At 32.6% G+C, this 16,914-nt stretch overlaps 2 protein-coding genes across 2 annotated transcripts; one reads left to right on the forward strand and one right to left on the reverse strand.

The window, feature by feature from the left end:
- Positions 1 to 3,509: 3,509 nt before the first annotated feature.
- LOC149510852 (uncharacterized) lies at positions 3,510 to 5,836 on the reverse strand. The gene has a single exon (XM_089756643.1). The coding sequence runs from the start codon at positions 5,753 to 5,755 to the stop codon at positions 4,556 to 4,558; it is 1,200 nt and encodes a 399-aa protein (XP_089612769.1). The 5' UTR covers positions 5,756 to 5,836; the 3' UTR covers positions 3,510 to 4,555.
- A 3,431-nt stretch (positions 5,837 to 9,267) lies between these two features.
- LOC111280209 (Helicase protein with RING/U-box domain-containing protein) lies at positions 9,268 to 16,031 on the forward strand. Its single transcript, XM_022867407.2, has 18 exons — positions 9,268 to 10,293; positions 10,374 to 10,507; positions 10,607 to 10,742; positions 10,875 to 10,928; positions 11,353 to 11,493; positions 11,643 to 11,794; positions 11,879 to 11,963; positions 12,130 to 12,351; positions 12,554 to 12,697; positions 12,809 to 12,961; positions 13,048 to 13,115; positions 13,264 to 13,386; positions 13,493 to 13,592; positions 13,769 to 13,881; positions 13,990 to 14,566; positions 14,738 to 14,809; positions 14,933 to 15,031; positions 15,758 to 16,031. The coding sequence occupies exons 1-18, from the start codon at positions 9,346 to 9,348 to the stop codon at positions 15,878 to 15,880; spliced, it is 3,444 nt and encodes a 1,147-aa protein (XP_022723142.2). The 5' UTR covers positions 9,268 to 9,345; the 3' UTR covers positions 15,881 to 16,031.
- Positions 16,032 to 16,914: the final 883 nt, after the last annotated feature.

The raw sequence follows: 16,914 nt of genomic DNA on the forward strand, positions 1-16,914 counted from the left end.
TTTTATTATTGGCTACATCCTATTTTTTTATAACCTTCTCTAATCTACTCCTTTGTATTTTTACTTCATATTTCAATTATCTTATCTTTTTACGAAGTCTTAAAATTTCTCTTTTTATCTCTTTCTTTTTAGCTTCTAATTTTTTTCTGACAAGCTCGACTTCTGATAATTACACTTCTGTTAAAAAGTTAGCTGGTTGATGTGAGCTATCATTAGAAGGGAGTACTATGTTTCTAAATCACTTCACTTTTCAAATCTGATAATTAGAGGTGGCTTTATCGATGAGAGGCCCTAATCTCATTCTTTGCATTTTTTTCCATGCTTGATTAACTGCTCTGAAGTTCTTGGTAGATTATATTCTCCATAAATGAATTATACTTAGACCAGGCTATAAGTAGTAAGAACAAATTGCTTTACACCGAATTGCCTAAGCACCATCAATGAAATGTAACTTACAACACCCTATAGTTTTAACAACGGTATCTATGGTTTGTTTTCTTCATGATACGACATGGGCACATAAGCATCCAAGGTGCCATCCATTCTATTTCATCCCCAATAAGCCTTCACAAGAATAGAACCTATTCTTTTTTAGTTTTCAATGTTGGCCATTGGATTTTGTGAAACTATTCTACTGGTGCCTTGTTTTGAAGATATGGCTTTGAAAATACACTCTTTCCGTACTTGAAATGACTTCTGACCTACACATACAATAATGGTGCACACCCTATGAACCATTTTTTTTCATTTCATCGATAAAAATTCAATGACCTGATGGTTTCAGCTAGAACTATTGGTGCGAGACTAATTGCTTGGGTCTCAATTTGCTTGAAAAAGTCTACCATAGTTATCTCGATGTAACCCAAAGTCTTCGAGAAGATCACTATGCCATATAATGCTAAAGCAAACATAGCCATGTCTTGATCATCATCTAGATACCCTTGAATGAAATTCCAGAAAAAGTCCCAATGGGTACCAAATTGTTCACCTTTAAGCTTTGCGAAAGAATTTATAGTTTCTACTTTTACCCCATAAACTTAGCCAACTTTTTATGATAACTTGATTTTGGCTTTCAGGTAAATGCTTTATTCAAACATTGTAGTTCTATCCCAAACAAAACTGAATACTCATCAATAGTTGGTATCAAATCCTTCTGATTAAAAGTGAAGCATCTATAAGATAGATCCAAAAATTGTATAGTTGCCTTGATCAACTATTCATCAATCTCTACTAGAATGAGAGATGTAATATGTCCGTACTTTTTGTAAAAGCTTTCTTTTTTTTTTTTTACTCAACTGACCCCAAATGGTGGCTAAGTCTTCTAAATTATTTTGTGTGAGATCTAAATGCATCTTCTCTGGCAACTCTGACACATAATCAGTAGGTAAGTAGTTTCCATTCTTTTGTTGGGCTTCTTTCGACCAGACATGTACTTCATTATATAACTCACATGGGACATTAAGAGAGGATGAGCAAATATGTAATTCTATGAGATCCATGAAGAACTTTTCAAGAGAAAGATATTCTAAAGCAAATACCTTGATGCAGAACTATATGATATGATTTATGTAAAAATAATAAAATAAAATAAAATAGAGTTAGTGTGAGGATGCGGTTTGAGATCAAAAAAATATTTTTTTAAGATTTTTTTGTTTTTGTTTGTTTTGTTTTCAACTTTTATCCTTACACATTTTGGACTTGGGCATTTTTCTACAAAAAGGATGGGTGATGCTCTACCTAAGGTTATCTTTCTAGGCTTATTACATGTTTGGTTCGGGTTGACACATGTCTAAAGGTTCTCAAATTGTTTCTCACTATCGTCTACGTTGGACAAGAAAGGTACCCCGATCCTTACCCATTACAGGCTATGAATGGAAATGGTTCAATCTAAGCGAAAATATTTCACTTTCTATTATGAAGGTTATCACCTCACGAGAGCATAGGTACTCTACTTCCTTCTATAAGAGATGAAGCTCGGGTATAGAGCTCATGCATAAGGTGTAATGTGTCATCGTGTGTGCATATGCTTCCTAATTTATTGAGAATAATACATACAAAAAAGAATAAAAAAATGTGTGCAAAATTTTTTTCTTTTCGTTTTCTTTTCATTTTCGATTTTTTTTTTATTTTTTTATTATGTTTTAAGAAATAAAATCAAAATCTAAGATATTAAAATTAAAACTGATTAAGATTGTTTAACCAAAATTCAAAGATAATATGTAGTTAACTTGGGCTGACTCTCGAAAACAAATGGTTTCTCCAACGGAATCATCAAGCTATTGTAATGATTTTGTGTCCATCCGACGAATTTGAAAATGAAACAAAAAATAAAAATGGAGTCGCCACCAATCTTTTTTGGCTAGTTGCGATTAGTCACCTATTAAAACATATCATTCTAATAAAATTTTAAAATTAAAATTTATTAAAAAGATAATTTTATGATCTGCGAAATTACTTGGGTTCGGGAGTCGATTACGCGTGAAAAAATATTAGCACTCCCACAACACCCTTTTAAAATGGTACAAATTAATTATGTGTTATCCATTGATTTTGATAAAAACAATCTTATTTTAAGTATTCGAAAAATAATTTCCTTAATTTTTCTTGTTTATTGAAATTTTGATTTTTTTAATATCTTTTATTTTTTATTGTTTCATTTTTATTCAAAAAAGATAAATTAGAACCCTTTTATTGAAATACTTCTTAAAATATTCTAGTACGTTGGTAATATAAAAGAACTCTTTTTCACCTATAGATTTCTTAGGCATCGCTTCTCGAAATACCTTAGAATCTTATCCTTGAGGCTCAGATTTACTTTTTGTGTAAAAACTATGTTGAGCGTGTAATGCAAATTGCTAATATGTTGATGTACACATTTTATTTCTTTATTTAGAAATTTTATTAATTTATTGCTTTGATTTTTTTATTTAAATTTTTTAAGAAAAGAGGAAATTTATTATATGGAAAATTTTCTATAAATATCTAATACACTAGTAATATTAAAAAAAGACTTCTCACCTAGGAATTTCGTAAAGCATCACTACGTCAAATACTTTTAGAATCCCATCCTCGGATAAATTTTCCTTTTTCGTTATCTATAATTGCTATTTTTTACAAATCAATTAATTTTTATTTACTATTTTGTAACAAAAAAAATTTTATTGTATTGAAAACTTTTTATAAATACTCCAATATGGTGGTAGTATTTAAAAAAAATCTTCCCACAGAGATTTTATAGGTATCACTACTCGGAGTACCTTTGAATCTCATCGTCAGATAAAAAATTTCTTTTCTTACATTTTTTTATTTTATAATCTTTATTTTAAAATTAACAAAATTATTAAAAAAAATTATTATATTTCATCATTTATTTTTATTATTTGATTAATTATTTATTACATCAAAAATTTATTATAACAAATTTAAACATTTTAACATGCATAAATACTAATAATAAAATTTAAAATAATAAAAATAATTTTAAAAAATATTTATCTGAATTGAATCAGTTAACGATCCGATCAACGATAGTCTGGGTGGGTCGATCAGCTGCGATCTGGACTGATCTTTTGGCAGTTCAAGATCGATTCAATTGGATCGGTCTAAGATGAGAAAAAATCGGGTCACGGGATAGATGCGCAGACCCTGGGTGGGGTCAAGGCTGACGCGCGAATCCTCATAAGCTTAAAACGTTGTCGTTTTGCTTCTGCCTAAACGGTCTCATTTTGAATGCCTATTTAAAGGCCAAATTAAAATTTTTTTTATTTTTGTCTACCTCTTTCTTTCTCTTCTTTTTAGACGTTCTCATTTTCTTTTTAGAACCCAAAACCCGACGGCTGCTACGCCATGCTATTCGTCAATTGCCATCATCGTCACCATTTGTTGTCCGTCAATCGTCGAAAAAACCCAAAGTCACCAAAAATCTTCCCCTAAACTCTTTAAACACAGATTTGAGCTTAGTTTTTCAAGAAACGGTCTCGAATCGCATAGATCTGGCCTGAAAGATTCGATTAAAATGATTTTTTTATTTTTTTCTCTTTTTTTTGGCACTGAAATCCCATTCCAGGGATTGTGTTTTTGTTCTTTTTTTATGGTGTTTGGTTTCCCATTTTTTTTTTACAAAAATTTTTTTTAGCAGAGTTTTTTTTTTTTTGAATATGAGTTTTTTTTTTTTTGCAGGGCTTTTGGGTTTTTGTCGCAGGTTCCTCTTCTTTGTTGTAATTTTTATGGCTCTATTTATAAAGCAAAAAAGAAAGACCAAAATCAAAAAATTTTTGAAATTTTGGCTACTTAGGATTAGGGTGGTTGTCAACTGTCAGAACGACTGTTGGTGGTTGTCAGGGCCATTGGCAGTGCAGCTGCCAACGATAGGTAGAAAGGTGCCAGAAAAAGAAAAAAAAAAGAAAAAATAATAACAATATATAAAATGATGTTTACATGCATGGCTGAAATGGTTTATTTTTGCTATTTCTCCACTTTCATTTTTCTCGATGACACAAGTGATGGGATTCTTAGAACCATCATCATCATCAAGCTTCTCATCTTTTTTTTTTGCCTAAATTACAACATACGAACCTTCTCTCTCTGTCGCACATTTCACATGGGCAATAAAATTGCAATCCAGGCAACAATAACTCCCATACTCTATATCCACTTCAGTATCACAAAATTCACAATACCAGTTTTTGAACTCATTCTCATGAAGGAAATAGTTGTGGGAAATGGGGTGGTGATGTCGTGGGACTTTGATGATGGGTGGTACTGAAATGCATTTTTTGTGGATTAGAAGGTCGCATGCAAGACATATATAGGCAGCATAATTACCCTTGAGGCCACATGCATCACAAATGAATGAGTGTCGTCTCCAATACAGGGTGAATGGGTGTTGGTGATTTTTTTCTTTAATCGTAAGTGGTGATGAGGCACACTCAGTATGAAGGGAAAACTTGCAAGATGAACAACAATAAATAAATTTTTGGAGTTGGGTTTCTTGGCATATCTTGCAAGGGAGGTTTTCACTATTAAATTGTAAAATAAGAGGATGTCTCCGATGACAGGGTAGATTGATTTGAGGAGGTAACTCGGCACATTTAATATGAAGGGCAAACTTACAAGGTGAACAAAAATAAATAAATCCCTTGGAAGATGGCTTTTGTAGACATATTTTACAAGAGAAACGTTCACCATTAAACTGTAAAATGAGAGGATGTTTGTTGTGAAGGGGGTGATTGATTTCATGAGAAAGCTCAGCACATTTCTTATGTAGGTGAAACCCAGAATCAAGAGAAAAATATGTAGATCCTAATAATGGTTCCCAACACCCAAAACACTTAGCCCTTTCAAGTTCTTTTTGACCACCTTCAGTGGAGATTAATTGATCTTTGATGGCTGCGTGTTCAACCTCTCCAAGTTTCTTTTCAGCAATATTAAGGGAAAATAAAGCACATTTGATGTGAAAGTCTAACTTACAAGGACAATGATAAACAAAGAGCTCACAATTTTGGCCGCAAAAATCGCAAGGACATCCTCCCCACTTGTATGTTGGCTTTGGAAAAAGAACGAGAGGATGATTGGGATGGAAAGGATGATGAATCTCGGAGGGTGCCTCAGCGCATTTTTTATGGAGGTAAAATCCACATTCAACACAACAAAGGGTAGGAGCCGACACCACCTCACCGCACCTTGAGCAATTTGCTTCTTTGATTTCATTGGACACCACCAACGAATGTGAGTGCCCAAATTGTTGTGACTCCATCTTTCCTTTTTTTTTTTTCTTTTTCTCTCAACTCTCAAAGTGGGATTATGTCTAAGATGGTGAAAAAATGATTTTGAAGAGGCATTTAAGATTGTTATGACTTTAACATTACTTGTTCTTTCCTTCGAATCCTGGAAATAAACATCACAAGACTTCTTTACCCCTCTTTTTTTTTTTCTTTTGAAATTTTTTATAGTATTTAAAAAAAAATCCAATGAAACTATAAAAGAAGAGAATATTGCTTTAGTATCTTTATTTTATCTAATGTAATAATATAAATTTAAAGTAATTTGCAAGTTTAGAATTTAAATTTGAATCCGACTCTTTTAGTTTGTTTAAAGAGGCAGCAACAAAAGCATAGATTATTTCCTTCTCAATGTTTCAGGGAATGTACTTTCTCTTTTCCAAAAACATGCCATTCTTTACCAAAGAGTTCTAGCATTGGTGCTGCCTGTCCCCTCTTTAACCATTAGATTTAGAATCAAACTTTGTTAATATATATTATAATAGTTTAAATATAATATTAAACCAAATTTAAATAAAATTATGAATTATTTATAATTCATTTGGATTCTATGGTGCATTGGAATTCAAGCTTATTTTTTGGGCCAACTACACCGTGGTATGCATTTGGATAGTTATCCAGAGTGCAGTTGAGCCCATTACTCTTTCAAGTGAAGACTAGAAAGAAAAAATCCAGCAATTCATTGAATTGAATTCTAAGGTAGTCAATTTGATGATTGACTATGTTAGTATAAAATTAAAATAGGAAACAATTTTTAATCTTGTTATATTTACATTTAAATATATATCTCAATTTTTACTCTTATCATTATAATAATTAATCTCATCACCATTATTATTTTTAATAATATCCAAATAAATCTCACCTTTTATTCAAATAAATACCTAATAAAACACAAGTAACTTGGAATTGGACTTATACATGTCCACGGGTGGGCTTTGTATAAAATTTTATAAGTCTAAGAAGGTTCGATTCGAGTGGTTAATATAGTTTATTATTAGATAATTATTTTTTAAAATTCAAATATTAATATAAAATATTTAATATGTAAATAATAAATTTAAAATACACTTATATAAATGGGCTTAAATGAGTAGTTTGGGTTTTGGGCTTTCAAAATACATTGAACCCTTAATAAGCAAATATGATCAAAAGGGCCAAGCTTGTGGACCTAGCCCAACCTATGGATGTTAATGGGTTATGGTACTAAGGTTGCTAATGTTATCCCAATTTGACAAGAAATTCTTTTTTACCCTAATAAGATTGACATGGGTATTAAATTTTGAAAATGAGAATGAAGATAAATATAGTTTTTTAATTTTATATTGGATATGGGTATAGGGATTGGTAATATAACACCCACTTTATACCGATCCCTATACATTTATATTATTTAATAATATAAATTTTATTTTATAATAATATGAATTAATATATTTGTATTTAAAATATTTATATTTATACAAAAATTGCATAAATTTGTAAGATAAAAATAAAAAACAAAGAAAATAATTTTTTAAAACTACAAGTACATGGATTATCTTTATTCATTAAATACCTATGAGAATGGGAATGAATTTAAAATACCCTTTAAATATGAGTATAACGATGACTATAATTAAAGGTGTCAAATGAGTCATGTTGGGTCGGCACAACCCATTTAAATATTAGCTCATATGTTAATAGATAACATTATTTTTTAAGTTGTCATGTTGGCACATCTTATGAATGTTAAGGTTATGGTCCAACATGGCACATAACTTGTAATTTTCTTTGGTTGACATGTTAGGCACAATACTATTTTTCATGTCGAGTTGAGCTAAGCACACCCCATTAATATTTTTTTCAAAATTTTAATTATTTTAAAAAATTATCTATTATTATTAAAAGTAACATGCATCAAATAATAAATACATAATGAAATAAAAATGATACATAATTTAGGTAGTTTCACAAAATATCAACATCCACGGATATGGATAATAAAAACCACTAAATAAATATATTAAAATTACAATCATGATTTAAAAAAAAAACACATACACATACACACACATACACATAATCTATACAATGCCAAATAATAAACATATAACTAAAGTTTTGCCGACTGGTGCAATATTAAACATAAGAAAAATTTCTGAAGGAAATTTTTGATAAACTAAATATTAAAATTTCTTTATAATAAAAAAAATTTTAAAGCCATCTAATCTATCAATATTTCTTGAAATTGTTTTATAATTGGATAGTATACAATTTCTAATTAAATCATTAAAATATTAGTTATCTATAAAAACAAAATGCTTACTCAAACTACATTATAAATTTAGCTAATTGATTATGTTAATTATCTTGTGAAAAATAAAATGCAACTAAAGATCTATTAGCATGCTGACTAAATGTAGTTTGTGTGGGATCATTAGAAGCAACAAATGCAATATCATGTTTTTCTTTATACCTTTTCGGATAACTAGTCTCTAATTTTGTTTTACAATTAAAATATTTTACATATATATATGTTATAAGTTTGGAGATTTTAATTATATAACTTTGAAAAAAATTATTAATTTGTTTTTATACACATAATTTTAAATAAATAAAAATAATCCAATATTGTACAATTCACAAACTAATTAGATATAATTTATTTATTAATAATTTAAATATTTAATAAGTAAATTTATTTAATATAATTTATTTTATAAATCATCAAAAAATAAATATAATTTTATTAAAATATAAAAAATAGCATGAATACATTCAAAAATAAAAAAATCCATTTATAACAATTATGAACTAACATTGCATTGCAAATTTAAGTTTGCATATCGTGTCATGCTAATTTACGTATCACGTATTAGCATTGACTCTTAACAAACAAATTGTACCAACCCATGAGCTTAAACACTTTTAATCTTGTACAACACACATATGTATCATATTTGACCTAATCAAATTATTTAACAACAAACTATATTTATATCAAATCGTATCATATTATGAGCCATCTAACCTCTTTGATATTTTTAAATATAATATAAAAATGCTTGACCCTAAACCCATCCATTTAGATTCATGCTAAACATTCCTTAAGATTTTTTTATTTAATAATTAATCATTTAAAAATATTGTATTTTATGATTTCCTTTAAAATAGAAAAAAATTAAAAATGAAAAAGGGGCTATTAAAATTTTTTTTATTATATTAGAAAAGTAAAATCCTAACACAAATAAAAAAAAAAAGAGAGATATCTGATTTAAAATCAGATATTTAAAAACGAGAAAAATTCCCTTTCCTTTCAAACGGCCTGGCACTGTACTAACCGCAAAACATAAAAAATCACTTACCCTTTTTAACCCACCCCTTTCGCGCCTAAAATTTTAACACAAAAATAACCGCGAACATCCCAACGCTGTAAAATCATTTTGGCGCCAAAAATATATTAGATACAACACTAACACCCTCCCAAATCCCTTCTTCTCTTCCATTTTTACCCCCCAAAAGTCCGTCTCTTATTTATCTCTCTCTCTATTTTTCTTCTCCTACTGGGTCAAGATAATCAGATATGGAGGCCATGGATATAGGCTCAGTAGAAGACAAGAAGGTTCAACAAATCCAGTCAGCCCTGGATAACAACGTTGTTTCTGTCGTTAAGTTGCTTCCTAACGACCCTGATTCTTGTCTCCGATCAGATACTGTTTGTCGAATGGTAACTGCGACTGGGTTTCGCGTTTCTACCCTGATCGAGTCAGGTGATCAGTTCGAAGAATCTGAGCCCGTTAAAACCCAAGTGAAGGAGGAGCCTTTTTTGAAAGTGAAGGAAGAGCCTGGTTTGGGGATAGAAAGCACCGTTTTGATGAAAGAAAATAAGAAGATTAAACTGAAGGAAGAGTCTGATTTGGGGATTGAAAGCAAAGTTTTGATGAAAGAAAATAAGGAGATTAAAGTAAAGCAGGAGCCTGGTTTGGGGTTTGAGAGTGAAGTCCCAGTGATGGAAGAAATGGTTTCGGGTTTCAGAAAGGAACCCGTAGCCAAGAATGAAGATTCAAAGTCAAGGATGTCCTTTGATGAGTTTCTTCAGTTAACAAATACTAAGGTTCAATCTCTTGATGATACTCTCAAAATCCAGATCAAAGAAGAGGCTGTTGATTCTGTTTCTGTTGCTCTGGTCAAGGCCTCTGAAGTTATAGAGATGAAATCAGATACTCAAAACCTTCCGTTAGTGAAAAAGGAACTTGGTTTTGAGTGTTCTAAAGAGTTGCAAAAACCGGCTGATATAAAGAAAGATGCTTTTGAAGAGAGGAGAGTGAATGGTGTTCTGGTGGAAGATGGGGATTCCCCAGAAGAACCTGATTGGTACTTAGTTGGAAGGACAATAGTTAATGCAGTTTCAACAACTAAAGGGAAGAACAAATTGTTGGATAATGAGATTGTTTACTTCACTTTCCCTTCTCCAGCAGCCAGTCACAAGCTTCAATCTATTGTTCGCTTCTCAACTAAGCGAAGTGGGGAGGTTAGCTTATTTCAGTTTCACTTAATTGATAGTTTTTTTTTTTTTTTTTTTTTTTTTTAAATTTTGTCATTGAATTTTAGATTGGTCGGCTTCCAATGGATTGGGGAAAATGGGTAAATCCCCTTGTATATTCTAACAAGGTTAAAGTTATTGGTCGGTGTATAGCTGCTTCAACAACACTTAGTATTATGCAAGAAATCATGCTATTTGTAAGGTAACAGTTTTAGATTTTCTTTGACTAAAGGAATATTTCTTTTAGCTTAAGTTTGGAGCCTTGGAGAATATATTGACCCTTTTTTGTCATGTTTGGCAGCTTTTACATTCACAGTTCTATATTCACCGAGGGTGATAAGTCTTCCTGGATGTTTGATGCACCCTGGAACATGGAGTCTAGGCTTAATCCTCTGTTTAATCTATTTAAACACCTTAAAATAAAACCATATCAGAAGGTATCCTCCCCATCCTCTAGTTTGGTGAAAGTCAAACTTTAGATAAGTCACTTGTTACTGTTGGCTTTGCTATAACATCATTGTGGTTTCTTATGCACTATTTCTGCCGTTGTTTCTGGTGCTTCACATCAGGCTAACTTCACTCCAGAGGAACTGAATTCTGGGAAGCGTGTTCTCCATATAGAAGTATGTTTAATTTCTCCATAACTTTTCATATTAGTTAATTGTTAAGCCTTAATTTTCTCACTGATGTTTAAATTATCGGCTTAGTAAGTTTCTGTACCCCCTCAATGTCATAAGGAATCAAATTCTACTTGGATGTTCCCGATTAAGTTTAGTCATTATTTATTTATTCATTTATACATTAAGAGAGCCTGCAAACGGCATCCTTCACCATTGATGCAACTGCTATTTAGGGATATGAAGTGATCATTTGACAACAGTTTTGATTGCACAACCAGTATTACAGTACCATTGAACCTTTAAAGTGAAGTAGTTATTAATATTTTGTCAATGCATACCCATTATTCTTAGTTGCACATTGGCTTTGTTTCAGTGGTTCCTGAGTTTGACAGACGTGCAAATTAACAATTTTTGTTGATTATAATAGGATGGTTATGATGAAGCTGCAACAGCTTTGCCTATCGCAAAACGAAGAAAGGGTTGTCCAGAGCAGAGTAAAGATGAGCAAGCTATGTCAGAGGCATCTTTGAATAAGATTGTTGGTGCTGCAGACACATATAATTTGGAGGTAAAGGACCTTTAAGCATCTATCTTTCAGTTTTGGAAATCTAAGATGGTTTGGGAATATCTTTCTGTTTTCGAAATCTAAGATGGTTTGGGAACTTATTAACAGTGTTGTGCTCTATGTTTTCTCATCTCATACTTTCAATCTTTTAGGAAATGGAGCCCCCATATACACTTACATGTAAATTAAGGCCATACCAGAAACAAGCTCTATACTGGATGTCTGAGTCGGAGAAAGGAATTGACGCTGAGAAAGCTGCACAAACTCTTCATCCATGCTGGTCTGCCTATCGCATATGTGATGAGTATGTATATTTGTTTTAGTTGTGAACTTTGATTAAGCATTTAGTTAAGTAGTTTGTAACTTTACCATGCATGCTTCCTAGCAGAAGGGCTTCCTCAATTTATGTAAACGTTTTCTCAGGAGAAGCCACAGTTCATTTCCCAAGTGCTAGGCAGATGGCAAGAGGAGGAGTAAGTTACTCTCATCATATTCATTACACTGGCGTTGCTATTAGAGTTAGCCGTAGCCTTCCATCTTTGATATATTCTTCTTTTCTCTTTCTTTTTGATGGGGATAGTGGTGGTGGTGGTGGAGGTAGGTTTTTTTTTAATTCTAACTAGGCATATGTATTTGCAGATTCTAGCAGATGCAATGGGTCTTGGAAAGACTGTGATGACAATTGCTCTAATCCTTGCAAGACTTGGTAGAGGAAATCCTGATAATGAAAAACCTGATTCCAGAAAAGGAGATGACAGCAGAAGCACAAACAAGAAGAAAGATGCTTATGCAAATGTCCCACGTAGAACAAAGGGAGGCACTCTTATTATTTGTCCAATGGCTTTGTTAAGCCAGTGGAAGGTGATCTCTTATTCTCTCTTGCATTAAGAGATAAAGGGGTGATAGGTTGACTTGTTTCCGAAGTTCATTTGTTACACCTTTATTCACCCAGTTTGATGTTTGAGGTCATGAGTCTGCATGCTAAAGAAAGCCAGTGCAATTTTACATGTGTTATGATACTACTATTTATATGTTATCAAATGAGTTTTAGTTATATCCCCAGGATGAGCTTGAGACTCACTCAAGGCCTGAAAGCATATCGATTTTTGTGCACTATGGTGGTGAAAGGACCAATGATCCTAGGGTAATCTCAGAGCATGATGTAGTCTTGACAACATATGGGGTCTTAACTGCTGCTTATAAAAGTGTAAGAGAATACTTTATTTTGTTTACCTATTTGCTTTGCTGGACAGAGATTTTGCTGTCCAATTCTTATTCTTCCTTATTTAGTCTCAATTCCGTGGGCAATCTGATCTAGGATGCCGAGAACAGCATTTTCCACAGGGTTGACTGGTATAGGGTGGTTTTAGATGAAGCTCATACAATTAAATCTTCAAAAACCTTAGGAGCTCGAGCTGCGTTTGCATTATCTGCACATTGCCGTTGGTGTCTCACTGGAACCCCACTCCAGGTTTGCCTTATTCCTCATTGTCCTAATTCTTTTCCCTTCATGATAGCCTTGTGCTTAATTTCCTTTCTTGTCTTTATTTCCTGCAGAATAATTTGGAAGACCTCTACAGCCTTCTATGCTTCTTGCACGTGGAACCATGGTGCAATTGGGCATGGTATAAATAAGTTTGAATAATTTTGTGTATAATCTGTATTTAATTTCTGCTTGGCACTAAAATTACTAATATTCTAAATTTTAATTGACTGCGTTATTGGTGAGTCCCATGTCTTTCTCTGTTCATGATGTTATTTGCATTTCCATAGGTGGAAGGCAAAGATTCAAGGGCCCTATGAGAATGGTAATCCAACAGGATTGAAATGGATCAAGGCCATATTGCGGCTGCTGATGTTGAGAAGAACAAAGGAAACAAAGGACAAAGAAGGAAGGTGAGCATTTCTCAGCTTCAGTCAACCTCTTTTGTTCTTAGTTTGTTTCCGCTATGATTGAAAATCATTTTTCAGGATTTGATGTTTCATGCATTTGATATTTTAGACCTATTCTTGTTCTCCCTCCAACTGATATTCAAATCATTGAGTGCGAGCAATCAGAAGCTGAACGTGATTTTTATGATGCTTTATTTAGAAGATCTAAAGTAAGTTTGTCCATTAAATGCTTCTTCAATTTAGTAATCTTCTGCCTGACACAAGAAATGCACTTTCATGTTGTGGAGTAACTTCTTTCAGACTGTTCCGAAACATTTATTGCTTTTTAGTTTTGATTAATACCCTACATGGGATGAAGCTTACAATTTTTATTTGATTTAAACAGGTTCAGTTTGATCAATTTGTTGCACAAGGCAAGGTTCTTCATAACTATGCATCCATTCTTGAGCTACTACTTCGATTGAGGCAGTGTTGCAACCACCCTTTTCTTGTTATGAGGTAAGTAATGCATTTCAGGAACTTTTTTCTGGTATTTTAAATAGTTGTCATCATATCTTAAATTACTTTTCCTTTCTAACCTTTTTTTATGGTCTGGAAACTATGCAGTCGAGCTGATTCACAGCAGTATTCGGACTTGAACAAGCTTGCAAGAAGGTTCCTTGAAACTCTCCCTGATTCTTTCACTTCAAATCAAAATGCCCCGACCAGAGCCTATATTGAAGAGGTTGTTGATGGTATCCGGCGGGGAGAAAACACAGAGTGTCCAATATGCATGGACTCTGCAGATGACCCCGTGCTTACACCTTGTGCACATAGGATGTGCAGGGAATGTCTCCTCTCAAGTTGGCGCACACCAACAGTTGGGTTATGCCCAATCTGCAGGACACTGCTGAAGAAAACTGACCTCATAACATGTCCAAATGAAAATAAGTTTAGAGTTGACGTTGAGAATAACTGGAAAGAGTCTTCAAAGGTTTCAAAGCTGTTAAAGTGCTTAGAAGGCATCCGCCGGTCAGGTTCTGGTGAAAAGAGCATTGTTTTTAGCCAGTGGACTTCATTCCTAGATCTTTTAGAGATCCCATTAAGGAGGAGAGGAATTGGATTCTTAAGGTTTGATGGGAGACTGGTGCAAAAACAAAGGGAGAGGGTTCTGAAGGAGTTCAATGAGACAGGAGAGAAAATGGTAAGCACAATTTGTGCAATGTGCATTTATATTTGACAATTTGGATAGCTTTGTGTCAATGCAAATGAATCATTTTCTCTTCTAGAATGATAGATTTTGCGAACCAAACATTTTCTAAGTATGACGGAAGAATTCTGGTTATCATTGAATCCATTCTTTTACCTGTTGTAGGTTTTGCTTATGTCTTTGAAAGCTGGTGGCGTGGGCCTGAATTTAACTGCAGCCTCTAATGTCTTCTTAATGGTATATTCTCAGCTCTGCCTTCCACAGTCTCAACCTTTTTCTGCGAGGAATATTTGAAAGATGAAAAAAAAGACAAAGGAATTTTAAATCTCCTGGTCTTAATTTGTGACAATCCTTTTGTAGGATCCATGGTGGAATCCCGCAGTGGAGGAACAAGCAATTATGCGAATTCACCGAATTGGACAAAAGAGAACAGTTTCGGTTAGAAGGTTCATTGTTAAGGTGAGTTCAGTCTTTCTTCTATCTACATATTCCAAATTTGTCCCATAAAATGGGACTGAATGGATCCAAAATTGACTCACAAACGTATGGACTTGGTCGTATATGTAGACCACCCTAGCTTTTAATACACAATCATATAAGGCCGGCTTTTAAAGTAAATTTAATAATTTAATAATTTATATAGTATAAAATATTATTTATTTATATATTTATATTGTATTTTATAAAAAAAGTTTATGTCATAATTTTGTTGATTTAAAAAACATCAAATATATATTTTTAATTTTTATTAAACTCATAAATTTTGTTGAAATTTTAACTTATTTTACTTTTATATCATTTTAATATATTATTATCTTATCGTATTTTAAATTATTATATATATTCTAAACTTATGAAGTTTGATTAGGTCTAATTTCTAAGCTAAGGATATCCCACCAATCCCATATTCATAGCTGAGCATAGAAGGTAGGATAGCTTGGACTTGGACTTGGACTTGGAAATTGCTTACAAACAGTAAAACTGTGATGGGTCTGTTGATGTTTATTTTTTTTTAATCAGAATTTTTCACAAGTTGATTAGTCTTCCTTCCAGATCCTTGAGTTTGAACTGAAACCTTTCAACCCAACCAAATTGAAACTTGGAAATTCTGATTTGTCTTTTTCTATTTGTTCATTACTGATCAAAAACTGACATTTTTTGCCATTGAACAAATGATTATTCCAGGAGACAGTGGAAGAACGCATGCAACAAGTTCAGGCAAGGAAGCAGAAGATGATTGCTGGTGCCCTAACTGATGAAGAAGTCAGATCAGCCAGGATTGAAGAGCTGAAAATGCTTTTCAGATGATTTTTTTCCCTACATATTTCCGTATTAGCTTTTGTTTTTGTGAATGAAACTAAAATCCCAAATTTTCTAAAGGGCTTTTTAGTACAGTCAAATGAAAGTCCATTTTTGTAAATTTTGGTATTATCAATGGCAATTATTCTTTCTTACTGCATATTATTCCAAATCCAAAATCTGGTTTGATCCTTATTAAACTTTTGACAATGCAACAGTCCTTTTTGACTATGTAAAGGGTCTCCATCGAAGGAGTGTTTCTAACCCCCCAAAAAATGGAAAATCTCATTCTAAATATTCTTTGAATATTCTGAAATGACGGTCCTGCCCTTGACCAAATGCCTTGGAGCTTGGCTGTCATTACTTGTGAATTATGGAACCAAACAAAATCTTTACCGACACGACAGGGAAGGTAACATGGATCAGACACGTGTCAAAGAATTAAGGGTTGGAATTGGCCACGTAACTTATGTCCTTACCGTTGGATTGATGAAAAAAAATTTATGACCATGAAATTATTATGAGGAACGTTTCTTAGAAGCATTATTATTATTTGAGGCTGTTGGCGCTGAGTGGTCAAAATCCAGTGGCGCGTGGAACGCTGTTTTAAGTTGCGGGCTGTGGCGTGGGGTCAGTTGATACAGAAGTCGACAAGCCTTTGTTTGTTCTTTATAAGAGAAGGTCTTGACCGATGACGCTACTATGCTTGTTGCCCTTTCGGTTTGGGGTGTGGCTGGCTTGACAGCTTTTATTTAGCTGAGCCTGGCTTTGGCTTTATTTATTTTTTTTATTTGAAAAATTTTGGAAAATCAAGATGATTTTGCTTGGAAACTTTTGGATTATTAATTATTTAGATATTGTTACCATGTAAAAGAAATGTCACGTGTGAATTGGAGATGCTTTGAGAAAATTTTATTATATAAACTTTTTCCGTATTAATCATTGATACAATCAATTAGGGTGTAACAATTTTTTTGACACATAAGTATAACCTATTATTAAAATTTATCGTATATCAACATATATGATCCTTATTTTTCATA

This window comes from Durio zibethinus, chromosome 27 (assembly GCF_047325235.1).
Source record: "Durio zibethinus cultivar Kanyao isolate XHJ-2024 chromosome 27, ASM4732523v1, whole genome shotgun sequence".
NCBI lineage: Eukaryota > Viridiplantae > Streptophyta > Magnoliopsida > Malvales > Malvaceae > Durio > Durio zibethinus.

Excerpts from the sequence above, each read along its gene's own strand:
- LOC149510852 (XM_089756643.1), bottom strand. The coding sequence starts at position 5,755 with ATGGAGTCACAACAATTTGGGCACTCACATTCGTTGGTGGTGTCCAAT.
- LOC111280209 (XM_022867407.2), top strand. The coding sequence starts at position 9,346 with ATGGAGGCCATGGATATAGGCTCAGTAGAAGACAAGAAGGTTCAACAA. Across the intron at positions 10,929-11,352 it reads AGCGTGTTCTCCATATAGAA|GATGGTTATGATGAAGCTGC; the intron begins GTATGTTTAATT and ends TGATTATAATAG. Across the intron at positions 13,116-13,263 it reads CCATGGTGCAATTGGGCATG|GTGGAAGGCAAAGATTCAAG; the intron begins GTATAAATAAGT and ends GCATTTCCATAG.